General features: G+C 41.1%; 1 protein-coding gene across 3 annotated transcripts in view; it reads left to right on the top strand.

Moving 5' to 3' along the window:
• Window positions 1-20,611, top strand: part of LOC126416153 (protein croquemort-like) — a 235,427-nt gene that overhangs the window by 178,740 nt on the left and 36,076 nt on the right. For all 3 annotated transcript variants that reach the window (XM_050083705.1, XM_050083703.1, XM_050083704.1), the window contains 3 exons: window positions 7,077-7,288; window positions 12,323-12,614; window positions 17,330-17,403. In XM_050083705.1, the coding sequence (XP_049939662.1) occupies window positions 7,077-7,288; window positions 12,323-12,614; window positions 17,330-17,403 (578 nt within the window). The remainder of the gene's footprint in view (window positions 1-7,076; window positions 7,289-12,322; window positions 12,615-17,329; window positions 17,404-20,611) is intronic.

Raw genomic sequence — 20,611 nt, 5'->3', positions numbered from 1 at the left:
CGTGTTGGCTCTTTGGGTGAATCACAATTTTTGCTACACTAGGTCGATGGTTGTCTCCACAAATGCCAACATCGAAGTAAATGGCGACTTTAAACGTGCAGCATGCCTTGGACGCAGGCTAATGGGAGCGGTATTATGCTACGGAAGACATTCTCCTGTGCTTGCATGGTACCTGTGATAGTAATCAGACACGTTGACAGCTGCGAACCGCCTGCATCCCTTCGTGCTTGGTGTCTTCCCCGACTGATGTCATCTTGCAGCAGTATAATTGTCCATATCTCAAAGCCAGAACCATGCTACAGTGGTTTGAGGAGCCTTATAGTAAACTCCCCTTGATGTCTCAGCGACCAAATTTGTGTAGTATAAATCCTGTGGAACCATCTGGGTCCCTATCAGGCGCCATCACCATGTACGCAAATCAGCAACCTGTTATTTACGCGAATTACGTGATCTGTGCATAAATATCTAACACCATATACCTCCACAGATCTAAACGAAACATTCAGTTTTATTGGGATATTTGTTCATACAGACAGTGCATAGGTGATCGTGGCAGTACTAATAAACTATTTCATGAGTTATTCATAATCGTCATTTTATGTATATGTCTGTAATATATACTTCATATCACAGAATATCGGTGTGTGTTTGCAACTTGATGGAACAGAAAAGGTTATAGCATTGCTACAAAAATCAAAAGCCCTGTGTATACTGCACAGTTTGCCAATAGTTACTGTGGCAACAGAAAGACGTTTGACACTAAAATTGAGAATTGCAGGTGCTGATATGGAAGAAAAGTAACACACAATCGTTGTTTGGAAAGATGCAAGAAGCCATAGGCATAAATTTCTTTCCCTTGTTACCTAGGTAATTAACTCTTCCTTCTTTTTACATATCTTCCTTTCCGAAACTACTTGAGAATGCTCAAGATTATATTGCGAGTCAGTTTGAGATGTTGTTGCATGTACATCGAATGTTCTGTTTCAGATATTACTGATATGCAGTGCTGCTTTTATTTTGATGGAAATACAAACATTAATATTTCTTTAATTGTGGATATTAGGAACACAAACAGTATTTAACTTAGTTTATCGTGCATATTGCAATATATTTTAACATTCAGCTGTTTGAGACATTCCCAATGTAATAACTGGTAGAAAGGTTCTCAGGCATAGCAATTGGTGGTGGTGTCTAGATTGCACAACATTTCTACAAGGCACCAGAAGATGACGAGCAGTTGCTTCCTAGAAATATTGTGTAGTTTAAACAATATCATGGCAATGTTAGAGAACCTTTAGAGCCATTTAAACATTTTCTTAAATTTACCTTAGTCCACTTCAGTACTCCATCAGTTAGTTTTTCTGTCTACAATTCGTGGGGTTTCAGTAGATACGTGTTGTCTCCTCCCACTAAAAGCATTTTCAGTTTGTGTGCCCTGATGGGTTGCACTTCATAGCTGTTGTGTGCGATTGTTTAGTGTCAGAATCACTTTTAAAACTGGTTTTATCAGGTTTTGGGTACAAATATCATCTTACAATATTTTAAATGCCACAATATGGCTACATGCTGACCATTTACAGGTTTCCCTTTTTTTTTTTTTTTTTTTTTTTTTTTTTTTTTTTTTTTTTTATGCAGATGTGGATTAGTAATTCCTGTTCACCAACTTTTTTATATTAAAAAGGTAAAAACTCTCCTACAGAATAGGGAAATGCTTCAATCCTTGAACAGATATCTACAACATGATAGTGGATGAGCACCATGTATTATTCTTACAGCATATTTCTTTCTTAAAGATGAGTTTCCCCAGCACATTATCCATACGACATTACTGAATGATAGTACGCAAAATACATCAACTTACTGATTTCTCTCCTCAAGATCTGCCATGGTTCAAAGTTCAAATTTGGCTGAACTGAATTGTTTTAAGAGTTCCAAAATTTTTATTTATTTCTTCCAGTTCAAATTCTCATCAGTATAAATCCCTGAAGTTTCTGCCCTAATTATTATTTCCTCGCCATGAGTTAACACTTCTCATTAGAGTGCTTCTAGCTAAGCAGAACTGATGTTGTGTCTTTTAAAAATTGAGGTGAGACCACTCACAGAACCAGTCAAAGATCATTGTTTACCATTTCTTATGTTGCTTTATATGTGCTTGGATTGATTACAACCCAAGTGCCATCTGAAGAGAAAAAAAGAAAAAAAGACATAATCCCACTTCTATATTACGCAGGTGGTTCATTCATATGTGAAACAGTAGTGGACCTGTAATCTCATCTACTTAAAATAATTGAGTTATTAAGTGCAGCTTTCTGCATTACTTTGGTTAGGTATGGCATTATCCAATGGTGGGCTGTACTGTCAATCCCACAAGTCATCAGTTTATCAAGGAAAATATTGTGGATCACACAAATGCTTTAGATAGGTCATAGAAAATACCAGCTTGATGCTATTTTGTTATTTAAATCTTCCAATCCACATTGTGATTTACTGAGGATAATAATGTTGCTCAGGCACTACTGTTCTAGAATACATCACCTTTTGAAAATTTTGGGAAATGTCAGTAGTGAAATGGGTCAGTAGTTACTGACAATTGAGCTGTCACCCTTCATATAGAGGGGCTTAACAATGGCGATTTCAGTCTCTCTGGAAAAATGCCCTGAGTTAGTGATGCATTACAGATTTCAGAAAATAAGTCACAAAACAAGTCTACTTTGCTGTTGACAACACCACCAAATCCACAGGAGCCCTTGTTTTTGAGAGAAAGTGTAATTTTCTGAATATCAAAATGGGAAGTGGATGAGACATCCATATAATTTAGGTTTATGTGAGTTGGTTTTTCAACACACTGCCTTGATTTTTCTCTTAATCTGTTTGCCCCCTATATATCTTCTACTACATTTAACATATGACTGCCACATCCATAGTGATTTATGTTTCGCTGCTAGGTCAGGACAGGTACACATCAGACGTTCAGTTCTGCTGTGGCCAATGGCGGCTAAACAGGTCTCGTTGTGTTAAGAAATGTTTATTAAATGTACTTGCTCTCTGTGGCTGATCATTTATTGCCGTTTCCTTTAATCAGTAGTCATGTTTTTTCTGTTCTGTGGTATGTTGTCCTGTCTCTCATTTCACTACATTCCATATACACTCCTGGAAATTGAAATAAGAACACCGTGTATTCATTGTCCCAGGAAGGGGAAACTTTATTGACACATTCCTGGGGTCAGATACATCACATGATCACACTGACAGAACCACAGGCACATAGACACAGGCAACAGAGCATGCACAATGTCGGCACTAGTACAGTGTATATCCACCTTTCGCAGCAATGCAGGCTGCTATTCTCCCATGGAGACGATCGTAGAGATGCTGGATGTAGTCCTGTGGAACGGCTTGCCATGCCATTTCCACCTGGCGCCTCAGTTGGACCAGCGTTCGTGCTGGACGTGCAGACCGCGTGAGACGACGCTTCATCCAGTCCCAAACATGCTCAATGGGGGACAGATCCGGAGATCTTGCTGGCCAGGGTAGTTGACTTACACCTTCTAGAGCACGTTGGGTGGCACGGGATACATGCGGACATGCATTGTCCTGTTGGAACAGCAAGTTCCCTTGCCGGTCTAAGAATGGTAGAATGATGGGTTTGATGACGGTTTGGATGTACCGTGCACTATTCAGTGTCCCCTCGACGATCACCAGTGGTGTACGGCCAGTGTAGGAGATCGCTGCCCACACCATGATGCCGGGTGTTGGCCCTGTGTGCCTCGGTCGTATGCAGTCCTGATTGTGGCGCTCACCTGCACGGCGCCAAACACGCATACGACCATCATTGGCACCAAGGCAGAAGCGACTCTCATCGCTGAAGACGACACGTCTCCATTCGTCCCTCCATTCACGCCTGTCGCGACACCACTGGAGGCGGGCTGCACGATGTTGGGGTGTGAGCGGAAGACGGCCTAACGGTGTGCGGGACCGTAGCCCAGCTTCATGGAGACGGTTGCGAATGGTCCTCGCCGATACCCCAGGAGCAACAGTGTCCCTAATTTGCTGGGAAGTGGCGGTGCGGTCCCCTACGGCACTGCGTAGGATCCTACGGTCTTGGCGTGCATCCGTGCGTCGCTGCGGTCCGGTCCCAGGTCGACGGGCACGTGCACCTTCCGCCGACCACTGGCGACAACATCGATGTACTGTGGAGACCTCACGCCCCACGTGTTGAGCAATTCGGCGGTACGTCAACCCGGCCTCCCGCATGCCCACTATACGCCCTCGCTCAAAGTCCGTCAACTGCACATACGGTTCACGTCCACGCTGTCGCGGCATGCTACCAGTGTTAAAGACTGCGATGGAGCTCCGTATGCCACGGCAAACTGGCTGACACTGACGGCGGCGGTGCACAAATGCTGCGCAGCTAGCGCCATTCGACGGCCAACACCGCGGTTCCTGGTGTGTCCGCTGTGCCGTGCGTGTGTTCATTGCTTGTACAGCCCTCTCGCAGTGTCCGGAGCAAGTATGGTGGGTCTGACACACCGGTGTCAATGTGTTCTTTTTTCCATTTCCAGGAGTGTATATTTAACCCTGCTGTTGGAGATACTGACTTCTGACATTATGTGCCTGTTCCTTGAATTTTAATAAATTTTTCCTAGTAATTTTGAGTAGTTCTTGTAGTGTGTAACAACTGCACCATCATTATTTGTTTTTGCCAACAGATAAATTCCCTATTCCTTTCACAAGGCACTTTAGTCTCTCTAGTGATCCATGGTTTTTTATATAGCTGTTCACTGTCATCTGATCAGCTTATGTGGAAATCAATATCCAGATAACAATAAATTTTTATAATGGAATAGATTAAATTTTATGTCAGTATTTGGTTCTTTATAAATCTCATCCCAAGTAATCTCTTGCAAACTATTCTTAAAGACTTTTCTTCTTGGGTCATTAACAATACCTATTTCCACGGAGGAGTGTTTATACTGTAAAGCATAATTAATTATGCCAATTTCTGCTGAGGATTGTATAAGGCACTGTCTTATTTATCGTAACTGTGTATTATGATCTGGGAGAACATTTCTTAGTGGGTGTACGGTTATTTTCTACATCCACTTTTTATAACTAGAGTCCTGCAGCTAGTGTAAGATGATTTGATTTATTTATCAGTAACCAGTTTTAGGCTTGAGCTCATCTTAAGAGAATGGCATATTTTCACATCTACATCTACGTGATTACCCTGCTATTCACAATAAAAAACGTAAAATCAAACAAGACATTTGATACCCTCTGAAGGTGGGCTTAGGTTCAAGACTAATTACAGGCAAATAATTCATTCATCAGTGATGATGTAGCTTTTTAAATATAGAATCATTGTTACATAAAACTGAAAAATGTTAGTGGCTAATGTTGTAGATCTACTTGCTAAGCACTGCAGGTTTTATTGAAAACCAGTTAATTTCAAATAAGTCACTGGATATAATGTCCTTATTGTTCTTGAACTAACAGAACAAAGATTTCTTGACGGAGTATCACAGGGTCTTCATAAATAAGTCAACTGGAGAGCATGTAGTACACATTAGCTACCTGAGAGAAGTGAGGTCAAGGCAAATTGTAGTAGTCCTTAAATTTGCCACTGCCATTTGCCTAAGCGATTTGCTGCTGACTTGATGTATCACTCTGCGGATTGGTTGACCAATCAATTCATTCATTGAGATTACAAGAGGTTATAAATAAAATATGGTATTCTTGGAGGATGTGAGATGACTTTTAAACAGATAAAATAGTTTTATTAGAATTAGAACTGTAGAAGATATGAAGTTGCATCAGTACACTGCCAGAAATAGTGAGAATCAGTCAAATGACGGGGAGTGGGAGTTGCTAGTGGAGTTGCAAGTCCTTATGCATATGTTGGGAGCTTTTCTGTGCAGAAACGCCATCCATTTTTTTCTCATAATGAGTTCTGGTAAACATTACGTAATACTGATTTCTCAAGAATTGCAGTCCTTGTTTCCAGTTTGTTGTGAACTTGATGGGACAGCGATAACATCTTACCAGTTACATTAATGTGGTGTTTGACATTAATGTGCAATAATCACTCGCAGACAGCAGGTCACAGCACTAGTAGTGGAGGGTATAAAATGCGTGTTGGAGGTTCCCTGAAAACAGATGAGGTATGAAAAATGAAATGAAACAACCTATGACATACAACTGACACTAATTGAATACAGATATTACTATTTCTCAGTGCTTGTCGATGTTACTTGGTAACTGTATACTTGTGATGAATGGAAATGGTAAGGAATTCATTGATTCTGTAATGGAAGTTTTTCAAAATAAATGAAATGTAAATTTTGAGAATCGTTGTAAAACTGGCTTCTGTAAAATGGTAGGAACGACAGTGAAAATAATAGAAACAGTTCATTTGGTAGTAAAAAAGGGAGATCAGGGCTTGATCGCAGTAAGCAAGTACAGTAATGCAGAGCTGAAGAGGCCTGCACGAGGTAGACTAGGATGCAGAGCTACATCAAACTTCTCAGACCAAGACCAAGGTGACAATAATGAAAGAACTTGCCAAAATAGAAACTAATAAATTTGAATAAAATCTGTTCAGGCATTAAGCCACTTGATTGTCTTTACAGCTGTGAGAGCAACTAGTAGTGACAGAACAATTTTTACACTATGTGCCCTTAACGGACTAGTTCCTGGAGCTCTAGGCTCCTTAAAGTGAAATGAAAATAACCAAACATTTGATAGGTTTGTGTGTATTCAATAATAAAATAGGAAAATCACTTATCATAGGTTAACAACATGCAGTGGGAGAAAAATCTTTTCCAAACTTTCTTCTAATCATACATTCTCACGTATCAGTTCTTCTTACTTGCATTGGCTTGGCAATGCCACTTGCTGGTCTGTTGCACAATTTTACTGAAGAGCCACCTGTTTTCAGAAACTGTTTATCATCTTGTGCATGCGTATATGTGTATGCGTGTGTGCACATGTTACCATAATGCATGTTGGCATCTAAATCTGGCCTTGTAATCTGAGTGGTATCATACAGAATAACTTACTGACCTTTCAATTTACAGCGTAATGGTTCAGAAACGTATGATGGTGTGTTCAATATGTATACTGGTAAGGACAACATCGAGCTTCTGGGTACAGTTGCCGAATGGAATTACAACAGTTTTACACCTTACTATGAGCGACCATGCAGCGATGTCACGGGCACCACTGGAGAACTTTGGGGGCCAATCAGAAATAAAAATGATGTTGGGATATTTGCTCCTGACATTTGTATGTAAGTAATTTCTCCTTATTTTTGTTGCAGGACAGATTGACTATTTCAGTTATTTTGTGGTGAACTTGGAAAATATCAGAAATGAGGTCAGAGCATTGCTTAATGTTAATGCATTTTGCAAGTGGCCAATGCTGCTCCAATTTCTTCTCACAGTCTGAGCTATGCAGTTTTAGTAGGATATATTCACTGTACCACTTTTCATTCATGATACAGGCTTAGGAGTGACTTTCTGCACTTCATCATGTATATCTATATCTTTCCTTATTCTCTTTCATCTTTATCCCGAGAAGGAATTTCAAAAGATATAACACAGAGCTGGGCACAAAGGCTATGCTTCCCTGGCACCTCACGTACACCACGGGCAGGTCAGTTGCTGTAAGAATGGGATGACTGTACAGCTTGTTAGAAAAAAGTTAGCTGTCTTCCTCGTTGCCAGGGCCGTACTGAGGAGTTCACGAAATAAGCCCTTGCTGAGGGTGAAGGCACATTGGGGAACAAAAAGTTAACCAGAGAAAAAACTCTGTTTAAGAACTAACCAGAACTATTGCAGATATCATTTATCTGGCTGCAGTGTGCAAGTTTCATACAGCTGCCTGCTTATGGTCATTAATGGAGTTCTTGCTGCTACTTCACTATGGTATTGTAGGACCCCAAAAGGTTGGGGAATAAGTAAAATTAAAAAACAGTTGCTAATGTGCTATTTAGCAAAAAGGATTCAGATCTTTTCCACTTTATGCTGACTGAGGAGTGGAGTGACTCACTACAGCAGAGGAAGTATGGAAAAATAGTGCATGAGACTTATAATTTGCTTACCTCTCCATCCAGTCAATCCGTCTTGGTGGGAGGGGGTGTCAGGCAATGCAGGTTTGGCAGTTCTGTCAGGGTCATGGCAGCACCTCGGTATTGCTCTGCTTGTCACAGGTAGAAAACACAGCCCTATTTTGACTCATAAGTTCAGTTCTGTTTCTAAATTTCTTCTCACTTTCCTTTCCTGCTTATTCACAGTACAGACTGGAAAACTTGCAACCCTGCCTCACTCCCTTCTGAACTATTGCTTTCTTTTCGTGCTCTTCGACTTTTATAACTGCAAGAATGACATATTGGACTGATGGTTTGGAAATACCTTACATATCAGGTGGGATAGTTTTGTCAGGCTGGCTCTCCCAAGGATCTTGGTAATAATGAGGTGCCTTATGTTAACTTTGGTCATTCAATGCTCTGTCAAATGCTGCTCATAATATCATACCTCCCATGTCATCTTCATCTGCTTCCTCTCCTCTTTCTACAATATTGTCTTCAACTTTATTTCTCTTGTTTAGTTCCTCTATTTTCTTTCCACCTTTCCGCCTCATTCACCCAGGCTTCTGGGTAACTTTTCCTTAACCTCACCATTCCTTTTCCTTCACGTCCCTTCCTTCCACTTGAACCCTCCTTCCAGGAGCCACTGGCTCAAAAAGCTTACAAATTGTAATACCTTTTGTATGTGTGTTGCCCTGCTGCCACTTCGTGAGTAGATTAATGTATAAAGACATCTGTATTCCTTTTTTCAGCTTAATTTTTATATTGTCTCCTTTTGTCAGTTAAATTCAATATTTATTTTCTCACTTGCAGACTTCTATGAGGCCTTGTCCTTGTCTTATATCATTATAATTTCCTTCTTTTCTGCAATTTTTTCAATTAAGATTTGCAGTCAGTAACCAATAAATTATGGTCAGGATCCACATCTGACGTTGGAAATGTTTTTCAGTTTAAAATTTTTTCTTGAAATCTCTGTCTTACCACTATAATCAATCTGAAATCTTCTGGTGTCTCCATGTCTCTTCCACATACACAACCTTCTTTAATGATTCTTAAACCAAGTCTTAGCAATGTTTAAACTATGTTCTATGCAAAATTCTAACAGTTGACTTCCTCTTTCCTACCATTGAATTCAAGTCCTCCACCACAATTAAATTTTTGTCTCTCTTAACTGTGTGTGTGTGTGTGTGTGTGTGTGTGTGTGTGTGTGTGTGTGTGTGTGTTCTTTTATCTCATCATTCATCCTTCCAGGCTCAATCATATGTACATGTAGTTGGTATATAAAAATGTAATATGGTATCTGGCTCAGCTATGATAATGCATTCATTATGCTGTTTGTGGTAGCTTACTTGTGTTCCTATTTTCTTATTACTATATGTACTCCTGTATTACCTCTATTGGATTTTGCATTGATAATCCTATACTCATTTGTCAGACGTCCTGTTGTTCCTGCCACCACACTTCACTAGTTACCATTTATGTAATTCAAACCTACCCATCTCTCTCTTAAAATTCTCTAATCTACCTAACTGATTAAAGAATGGGAGCTTCGACCCGTAGAATATCAGTTTTGTTTTTTCTGATGACAACATCCTCATGAGTAGTCGCCACCAGGAGGACTAAATAGGGGATTGTTTTACTTCTGGAATGTTTTACTCAGGGAATGCCATCATTAAGCCATACGGTAGAGCTGCATGTCCTAAGGAAAAATAACAGCTACAGTTTTCCCCCTTGCTGTAAACAGCAATTTTGCCATGATGGCTAATGTTAAAAGGCCAGGTCATTCCATCATCCCGATTATTGCCCCAGCAACTATTAAAAAGGCTGTTGCCCCTTTTCAGGAACTATGTATTTGTCTGGCCTCTCCATGCATTAATGCCATGTCATGGTACCTCCTGTATGGCTATCTGTATCATTTAGGCACCTTGGCAAGGAGGCAGGAAAGGGAGAAGGGGTGAGTTTCAGTACATACTGGCATCAAAAGGAAATTTCACTTGAGAAAACCAAAAAGTTATGAGACAAGGGTGCTGCTCAGTGCTTATCTTCAGGAGGTAAAATTTTTAGTACTGCCAATAGATGCAAATAAAAGGACACAGCTTATAGTCTTGAAAGAGGATGTTAACTGAGATCTTGATTCACATTCTTGGCACTAAGAAAACATAAGATCCTTCTTCAGTGAGGAGAGAGGCATAGGCTAGGGAAGGTTCAGGTCACTCAGACCCCAGGATGAGACTGTGCCACTTGTAGCGAGGTGAGGAGGATTAATAATTAACTTTTTAATGCTAACTTAGATGGAGATAGAGGAAAAGAAGAAATTTGCTCTTTCCATGAAACCATGGAGGTCTTAAAATTTCCCTGAAATGATTTTGTGCAATGGTAAAGAAATAAAATATAATCCTGATACAGATCTGAGTGATGATTGGTTTGGAAACAGACAACTTATGTTTCAGAAGAGATCCAGTACACCAAACATTTGAACCTTCTACATATAGCCATAGTTTGTAACTGCTGTTTTCTCTTCTATAATATGCTGTTTTGTTGGATCACACTGGTCAGACATTAAATTTGGAAATTATTCTCAAATTTCTTTGGCTGCATCACAATGTTAAGAGAAATCTGTAATAGTATATTTTCTGCTGTAAAAAAAATATTGTAGTAGCATTGTACATAATGGGTGACACAAATGAGTAAAAGTTTAATAAAGAGATGGAGGGGCTGGCCAGTACTTAGCTCAGCGCAGTGCAGCCGATAGATACACAAAACAGAACTGAAAATTTACGTTCCTAGCTTTCGGAACTTTGTTCCTTCATCAGGGAGGAGACAGGGGAAAGAAAGGGAAGAAGGGAAAGTGGATTCAGTTACTCACAACCCAGGTTATGAAGCAACAGGGAAAGGAAAACAGGGAGGGTAGCAAGGGTGGAGGCATGGTTGTCAGAGGGGAGCCAAAAATAATTCTGCTGTAAGTACTGTGCCAGCTTCAAACCAAAGAGGATGCATACAGAAGTAAAGAAGTATATAGTATAAAGATAAACACAACTATGTAGGATGAAAAGATGCATGAATGGCTAAAGAGGAAAGGGAAAGAGGAGAAGACTGAAGAGTAAATGGGAGTGAGGTTGTTTAACGTAGGTTCAGTCCAGGGGGATGGCGGGATGAAAGGATGTGTTGGAGTGCAAGTTCCCATCTCCGCAGTTCCGAGGGACTGATGTTGGGTGGGAGAAGCCAAATGGCACATATAGTGTCGCAGGTTCCTAGGACCCTAGAATTAAGCTGGAGGGCATGCTCTGGAAGGCAATACCCAGTAGCAGAGCATGCCCTCCAGCATAATTCTAGGGACCTAGGAACCTGCTACACCGTATGTGCCATTTGGCTTCTCCCACCCAACACCAGTCCTTCGGAACTGCAGAGATGGGAACTTGCACTCCAACACATCCTTTCATCCCACCATCCCCCTGGACTGAACCTATGTTAAACAACCTCACTCCCATTTACTCTTCAGTCTTCTCCTCTTTCCCTTTCCTCTTTAGCCATTCATGCATCTTTTCATCCTACATAGTTGTGTTTATCTTTATACTATATACCTCTTGACTTCTGTATGCATCCTCTTTGGTTTGAAGCTGGCACAGTACTTACAGTAGAATTATCTTTGGCTTCCCTCTGACAACCATGCCTCCATCCTTGCTACCCTCCCTGTTTTTCTTTCCCTATTGCTTCATAACCTGGGTTGTGAGTAACTGAATCCACTTTCCCTTGTTCCCTTTCTTTCCCCTCTCTCCTCCCTGATGAAGGAACAAAGTTCCGAAAGCTAGGAATGTAAATTTTCAGTTCTGTTTTGTGTGTATCTATCGGCTGTACTGAGCTGAGGTAAGTACTGGCCAGCCCCTCTATCTCTTTGTTAGTATTTGTTTCACATCTTTATATGAGATTTTCCATTAATCATTAAAAGTTTAATAAGCTGGATATACATAGACATGGGAAGATGCGTTGTTGCACTTGATACAAACTCGCCTGAAGACTGTGATCATTAAATGCACTGGCAGGAGTTTTTTTTAATTTATGAAGAACTCTGTATCCCGCTAATAAGAGGTTACAGGGAAAATGTGTGATAACAACTACGCTATCTGAAAAGCACTGCTATTAGTGTAGAGAATTGTGATATATTTTTAAGGATTGACTTCTCTCCTTTGGGTTCTAGAGAGTGAAGATTTGTTGAAACACTGTGATTAATTTTTACAGGACACTGAAGTTGAAATACAGTGGTGCAGCAGAGTTAAATGGATTGGAAGGCTACAGCTACCTTTTGCGGGACAATGCATTCAACAATAGTGACCCTGAAGCATCTTGCACATGTCTACAAGATACAGATTGTGTACCTGCTGGCCTATTGAATGTATCTGCTTGCCGCTATAATGCACCTGTCTTTGTATCACGGCCGCACTTCTTATTGTCTAATTCATCACTCCTTGATGCCGTTGAGGGACTGAAGCCTGATCCAGAAAAACACAAATTAAGACTTGGTCTTGAACCTGTAAGTATTTTTATATTTACAACATAGTTGGACTGAACCAGTGGTTATTCCTGTACTTACATTTCTTTGTAAACAAAATGCCTTAAGCATGCTGCAGTATTGAAATTTATCATCAGTGTGTAGGCCGTGTAGCCCACTGGTAGGCAGTTAGTTCGTGGACAATTTTGGAAGATGTTTGCTAGGCTTGGCATTGGGTGATCCTAAGTGGGTTACAGGTACATCCATAACACATTAGTTGTTTGTAGTAATCGTGAGAAACAGCTCGGCCACTTCCTAAGACATCCGAACAATCTCCATGCTAACATTATATTTACTATGGATGTAGAAAAGGATCAACAGCCACCTTGTCTAGATTTACTGGTTATGAGGACTGGTGAGGACCTGGCCCCCCACAGCTTGTATCAAACTGACAAACACTATCAGATATCTGTAAAAACTTTCAAATCATCACTTGAGCCACAAAAGAGGTAAGATTAACAAACTTATAATGGATGGAAGACAAGTATTGAGCTGCAGCATCTCAAAAGTGGGATCAAAGCCCTGGAATGCATTCTGAAGAACAGGTACTTCATCAGCTATGTGAGAAGTGTTACAAACCCTAACAGCCAGCAGATTAACATGTAAGAAGAAGAAATCTCGGGTACAGTCTTTGTGACATACATTCGCTGGATGACAGACAGGATCTGCCATACATTGTGAATACACAGTGTAAAGACTATACACAAACAGATCAAGATGATCAGATACTGTCTCAGATCAGCACATGGCAAAGAAGTCTCACCTACCAATCTTCTATTCACTGACCATGAAGACACTTAATGCAAGTGTTTAGATTGCCAGAATTAAGAACTTACAGAATGAAGGGACCGGGGGGGGGGGGGGGGTGTTTACAGATAGCAAATTGAATAAATCAAAGTGTTCGTCTAAAACCAGAATAAATGTAAGATAATCTAATTAGACATTGGAATGAAATTGGTCCACAAGTCAGCCATCGTGCTGAAGGACAAGAAAAATATCTTTTTTTATTGGGAGGGGGTGGGGGGCATTATAAAAACTCACCTCATGTACATAGAGAGTGGTATTTGGTAAATGGTGATGTGTTTTTGGCTGTAAACAACTAGAGGGAAAGGTGATCAGTCATGAGGAGCTGTGGATGCAAAATCAAATACTGGCAGTGTGACAGTGCTTTCCATGTCTGCATTGTTGAAATCGTGGTATTGGTGCAAGTGGGGTAGTAAAAATTATCAAACTAGCCATGGACATTCTGTCACTTAGCATTCTAACTAAAACTGAACTCAGTCAGCACAAGGCTTCTTTTAAAGTGATGGAAGCCAGCTCATGTACAATAAAACGGCAACAACTACCACATTCCTGGCAGCAACAATGTGCTACCTTCTAAGATCTGCAGCTGAATGGGGCACAAAGTGTGTCTCTCTGTGGTCTTGTAAATTCAGACACAGCACAGTAGCATGTCTCCTTCGAGTAAAAATGGTTCCAGTAGTCAACCTTACTAGGAATGGCAGTGAAGACAGTTGCTGCTGCTTCCAGCCAGCTGGGCGGTCTTACCTCCTGGCATTTAAGCTGGGTAACTTGTTGCAGTGCCAGGTCAGTGAGTGCATTGGTGTGTCTACTGCTGAAATTTGAATATAACAGCTTGTAACATTACTGATTTCCACTTAACATTCAGTGGCTCCTTACTTAGGCACCACGTCATTGATTTCTGTTGGCTGGGAAAAATTGATATTAATGATTAAATGGGCCAGTTAATTTCATCATTTTTTAAATTAATAAAGCAGTAGACCAATGATTACTACATTGAAATCGTGATTACATATGCAGTATGAATCCACAATTGGAAACATGTTTATTATATAACTAAGCTCTCTCTTTTTGTGTGACTGGACTGGACAGCTATCAAGACTTCTCCATATGTGGTATATCTCTTGGAAAAACCTCAGGGTTGAACCAGGCTCATCAAACATAAATGGTAATGTAGGCAGGGACAGGTGGATGAATGGGACATAGCAGAAGACCTGCTTTGAGACACTGACCGCATAATAAAATTAACTGAGACGCAGGTTCTGACTTTGGAGAAGAGCTACCATAGCTGTTTGTTCAGGGAAGCTGTAGAAATTCACAGACCTGACAGTGGCTATGTAGTCTTAACAAGAAAGAAGAAAGTCTTAATACGAACAGATCCTGGATTCCTGTGTTGTGCAAATGACTGTTGCAGGTAACAAGGGGCAGCAGTAATGACCAGAGAGACCCTCAGATTTTGACGTGATAAGTAAGTGTCTGGCCATGGGCTTGACTCCAGTCCACCAACAGCAATGCCATCCTCTCGTGTTGGCAAAACATCAGAAAAATCAATAAACAAATGTAAACAGAAGGTCCTCAGGCCAAAGACAATGCATGTATAAAACAATACAACATGCCATGTTCAACACATCTGATATAAACAATGCTTGTTGTGCAAGAAATAGTGGAGCCCAGAAAAAACATCACTGAACCCAAAAACACACACAGTACAGTTAACCAATGCTGCTGCTTCATTCAGTAAATCTGTCCTCGGCCGAGTATCAACTGAGTATCCTTTGTGTCTCTATCCTGAGCATCCTCCTTCTCTTTTCTTCCTGTTGCTCTTTTTCCTTCTATTTTTCCCTCCATGATTCTCCATAGTAGAAAATTTCCACATAATGTGTGTCCCATGCAAGATGTTTTCCTTTTGTGTATCATCCTTGTAAAGTTCCTCTCCTCCCCTACCCTATTCAGCACCTCCTCATTTCTTATTCTGTCAATCCATTTCACTTTCTCTGTTATCTTATTTCAGAACTTTCGTATTTTGGTTCTCTCTGTCTACATTTAAGAACAATAAGACATCAACACTCCCAAAAGCTCTCTTCTCCATGTAGGTTCTGCACCTCACTTCCTCTGTACTGAACTGGTTAACCTCATGAAACATAACTGGGAATTCATAAATAGTTGATTACATAAATCTTGTAGTAGAAGCAATGTGTTTCGTTATATGTGAAGGCAGAAGAGAAGTAGCATTGTGAACAGTGTATTAACTGCTCTAAAGCAGGTTAGTAAAAAATAGGCAAAAGTGCTGAAAATGTAAATGGCATGCTATATGATACAGGGAAAAGAAAAGTGATAAAGGATAATATCACTATACACACTCTTGGATGCCAACCAGAGACTCACAAATCTAGCATCCCAGTCAGGACGATTGTAAATTCAGAAATTTCAGCCTCCTGTCAGTGTGCAAAACACCTACTAAATTTACTGGTTGAAAACTACAAATTACATGACCATACTGTAAAAGCATCACATAGTTAATTCATGTTTGTCGTGTTACTGGCAGTGTGTACACTGACTATGTGTATTTATTGTTAAAAGTTTATTGTAATTAAATACTTTTAAGTATGTCATTATTTTAAGTAATTCCAGTTTCAATCATCAGTAACCCAATAAAACATTAAGAAAAAATATGGAATGATTCGTGGCCAAATGCTATGTTAAAGGTTCATGCATTTGCGATCTCGTCAAAGTTGCTGGCTTCTAAAGTGGAGGTTTTGGGCTAGATTCCTAGTGACCACATCAAATTTGTATATGGTAGGAAGATCTGGGACAATGTTAACTAAGCATTGTGAGTCCAAAATGAGAAGTTACATGGTTATGTTATGTTAACCGGGGACCTAGAAACGACGGAGAGGCTCTGTCTCCGCCGCAGCTGCAGTGGTCCGCAACCCCACAACGACTACCGCAGTCCACTTCACCCCTCCGCCGCCCCACACCGAACCCAGGGTTATTTTGCGGTTCGGCCGCTGGTGGAAACCCCCCCCCCCCCCCCCCCCCCCCCCATCCCGGGAACGTCTCACACCAGACAAGTGTAACCCCTATGTTTTCGTGGTAGAGTAATGGTGGTGTACGTGTACGTGGAGAACTTGTTTGCACAGCAATCGCCAACATAGTGTAGCTGAGGCGGAATAAGGGGAACCAGCCCACATTTGCCGAGGCAGATGGAAAACCGCCTAAAACTCATCCACAGACTGGCCGGCTCACTGAACCTTGACACAAATCTACCGGGTGGAATCGTGCTGGGGATCGGTGCTCCTTTCCGCCCGGAAAGCCATATGTTCGACCGCACGGCCAACCAGGCGGACTTGTAGTTACATGGTTACTTCACCAAAGAAAATTGGCACCCAAGCCACTCAAAGTGGCAACAAACTGAAAGCAGCGAACGACATGACTTCATAACCAGAACTCTTGGAAAAAAGAGAAAATGATAAATTAGAGCAGTTGTTATTTTGTGGTGTACCATCAGAAAATTATTGAATTTCGGTACCTTTTATGGTAATTGGTGGACTGTTTGGGAAAATAGTATTAGTGCATTGTTCAAGTTTAATGCTAACCTTACACATTTGCATCTGCTAAGGAAATTGAAGTAGTAAAATTAAACATTTGGAACAATACTGAAATATATTATCAGCATGGGGATATTTAGCATTTATGATACAAATGTCAGCAGTGTTCAAATACTTCAGTGCGTGTATGTGTTTCCAAATTATCTTTATATCCTTGTGAAACTTCATGATTTCTTCAGGCTTTCAAAAGAATTGTGCTCCTTTTAAAAGAATTGTATGATGTGTGTGCTTTAAAAGACAGTTTTGTATCTTGTGATTAAAAGTCAGTGAATATCTATTTCCTTCCAGACTACTGGAGCACCCATGTTTGTGGATGCACGTTTGATGTTGAACTTGCTGCTTGAACCTGTGAAACACATTAAGTAAGTATAGTTAGTCTCATGGAAGTATAATTTTCTGTAATCAGCACACAAATATTTTAGTGCCATTAATTATTAAATAATAGGTAACAATGATTTTATTTATAGATTTGATGTAAAAATCTATTAAATGTGGCAAAAGGCATTCAGAATCTGAATTCAGTGCACCATTTTTAATAATCTACTATGTTGCTTGTAACAACTACGGTGAAAAATATCTCTACAACCTACCCGTACCTGTCTGTAAACAGTTATATCATTTTTCATATGTTTGTCCGCTACTTGAAGGCTAGTAACAATACAAGTTACAGAGTATTTCCTGTGACCACTGACTGCTATAAAATAAGTACTCTAACTGCTTAATATTGAATGTTAGCAGTTGAAATTAAAAGTCATTGAAGTTGAATCTGTTTTACATACTTTGAATATTTTCAATAACATGCACAAATTTATTTCAAACTGCAGTCTTTTATTTTGTACAAAGTCTTTTTTTTATTAACAACGAGCCATTCTTAGTCCAGTTCCATATTTGTAATTAGTTTGCTTTTACATTTAGATGATTTTGACCGCAAAACTACCCAGCATAGCTTGATGATCATTCGCGTGCAAATAAATTCTTGGCAGTGGCCAACAGTAGATTGACTTGCAACAATCACTGCGGTTGCTTATTGTTGACTACAGTATATGTGGAAACTGTAAAGATGTAACAAAGTAAGCCAGTGAAAATTTATCAAACAATGGAAACTCCATGTTGGATTATCAACAATGTAAAAAAAAGATAGATAGATACTCACCATAAAGATAAGACATTAAGTTGCAGACAGGCTCCAATAAAAGCCACTAAAAAATCAGCTTTCAGCCACAGCCTTCGTCAGAAGAAGGCGTGCGCCTACACACACACACACACACACACACACACAGATACTGTGCATACTGTGGACATTATATATAGATTCACACAAGCAAGCACACATCACACACATGACCTCCATCTCCGGCAGCTCAAACCAGAATGCAACTGTCACCTAGAATTGAAACAGCAATCTGGAGGGGGCAAGGAAGGAACAGTCATACAGTATGGGTAGGGGGGGGGGGGGGAGGGGGGAGAGAAGAGTGCTGTCTGGTGGAGTGTGCTGCAACGAGGCTGCCAACAGGTGCAGCATTGGGAGGCTGTGGGGCAGGGATGGGGGTAGAAACAGAGCAAATAGTAGAGGAGCAGGGAAACGTGGGCAGGTGTGTTGACAGAAGGTGGCACACAGAGGGTGGGAAACGATAATGAGGAGGAGGTGATAGGACAGAGGAGGTGGAAACTGTTTAGTGGAGGGTGCAAGGATGGTATGTTACTGCAGGTTGAGGCTGGCATAATTTTGGAAGTGGAGAATGTGTGGTAATGATAGTTCCCATCTGAGCATTTCAGAAAAACTGATAGTGGAAGGGTGGTTCCAAATGGCTTGGGTACTGAAGCAGCCATTGAAATCAAGCGTGTTGTATTGAGCTGCGTGTTGTCTCACAGGATGGTCTAATTCACTGATGGCCACAGTTTTATGGTGGCTGTTGATGCTGGTGGACAGCTGGTTGGTAGTCGTACCAAAATAAAAAACTGTGCAGTGATTGCAGCAGAGCTGGTAAATGACATAATTGCTTTTACTGGTGGCCCAGCCTCTGATGGGCTAGGATAAGTCTGCAACAGGACAGGACTATGAGTGCTAGGTGTGTGGGCTGGTGTTGCATCGGGATGTTTCACAGGGATATGATCCTTGTGGCAAGGGGTTGGGACTGGGAGTAGCATAGGAATGTAGTTGGTTGTTATGGAGGTTGGGTGGGTGACAGAAGTCTGGCGGGATGTCCCTCATTTCATGGCATGATGATAGGTAATCAAAGCTCTGGTGAAGGATGTAGTGTAATTGTTCCATTCCAAGATAGTGTTGTGTGACGAAAGAGGCCCTCCCTTATGGCTGGTTCTTGGGGGTGGTGGGAGGATTGCGTCAACATACTGGACAAGGGACTTCTTGTCACTGCAGATACATCGTCCCTAGGTGGCCAGCCTGTAAGGGAGGGATTTTTTGGTGGGAAAGGGATGACACTGTTGAAATATAGGTGCTGTTGGTGGTTGGTGGGTTTAATGTGGATAGAGATGTGGATAGAGGCATCAGAGAGGTGGTGGTCAACATCCAGGAAGGTAGCACGCTAGGTCGAGGAGAACCAGATGAAGCGGGTGGGACAAAAGGTGTTGAAGTTGTGAAGGAATGAGAATAAGGTGTCTGGTCCTGAGTCAAAATAATTAAGGTGTCATCAATGAACCTGAACCAAGTAGGGGTTTGGTGCGTTTGGAGGCAAGGGAGGTCTCCTCTAGATGGCCCGTAAACAGGTGATTTTGGGGAGCATGTAGGTGGGTGTGCTGGGTGTCATAGGGGTGAGGAGGGCAATGGATTCAGGGGACAGGTTCTGGGAAGGGCCTAAGTCTCTAAGGAGGGATTGTAGGCTATGTTGGACTTTGGGTATGGGATCACTCTGGTGGAGTTTATAGGTGGAAGAGTCATGTGTCAGAGGCCTTCCACCAGGTAGTCACTGTGATTCATGACAGCAGTGGAACCTTTGTCTTCTGGTAGGATGATTAGGTCAGAATTTGTGTTGAGATTGTGTATGGCTGTCCTTTCTCCTGCTGAAAGGTTTGTTGCTCTGAATAAAGAACGGGGGAAGGTTGGTGTGGCAAAGTCGGAAGTATGGAATTCCTGTAAGGTGACCTGCGGGTGGTTGAGTGGGTGGAGGGAAGGATCACAGTTGGATGGTGGTATGAACTGGGAGAGGCAGGGTTCAGTGTTAGAATTAGGTTGGCTTTGGTTGGAGGGATTTGGGGCAAAGAAGTGTTTCCGTTGCAAGGATTGAGAAGAGGAGAGTAGTCGTTTGACAAATCCAGCATGGTTAAATTGGGTGTAGGCCCAAAGATGAGATCTTCAGAAAGGATTGAAACTTCTGTGGGCTGGGGGTTTTGGTGGAATGAGTAAGAACCACAACTGTTAATCCCATAAAAGTTTTAATCCTATCCAAATGCCTCACCTTTAGCCCTACACCTGATTTATCCATGCTGGACTTGTCAAAGACCTACTCTCATTCTCCCAATCCCTGCAATGATAACACTTCTTTGCTACCATCCTTCCAACCAAAGCCAACATAATCCCAACACTGAAACCTGCCTCTTCCAGTTCATACC

The sequence above is a fragment of the Schistocerca serialis genome, chromosome 8, assembly GCF_023864345.2.
Source record: "Schistocerca serialis cubense isolate TAMUIC-IGC-003099 chromosome 8, iqSchSeri2.2, whole genome shotgun sequence".
Lineage (NCBI taxonomy): Eukaryota > Metazoa > Arthropoda > Insecta > Orthoptera > Acrididae > Schistocerca > Schistocerca serialis.
This window is presented reverse-complemented; position numbering and strand designations above follow the sequence as displayed.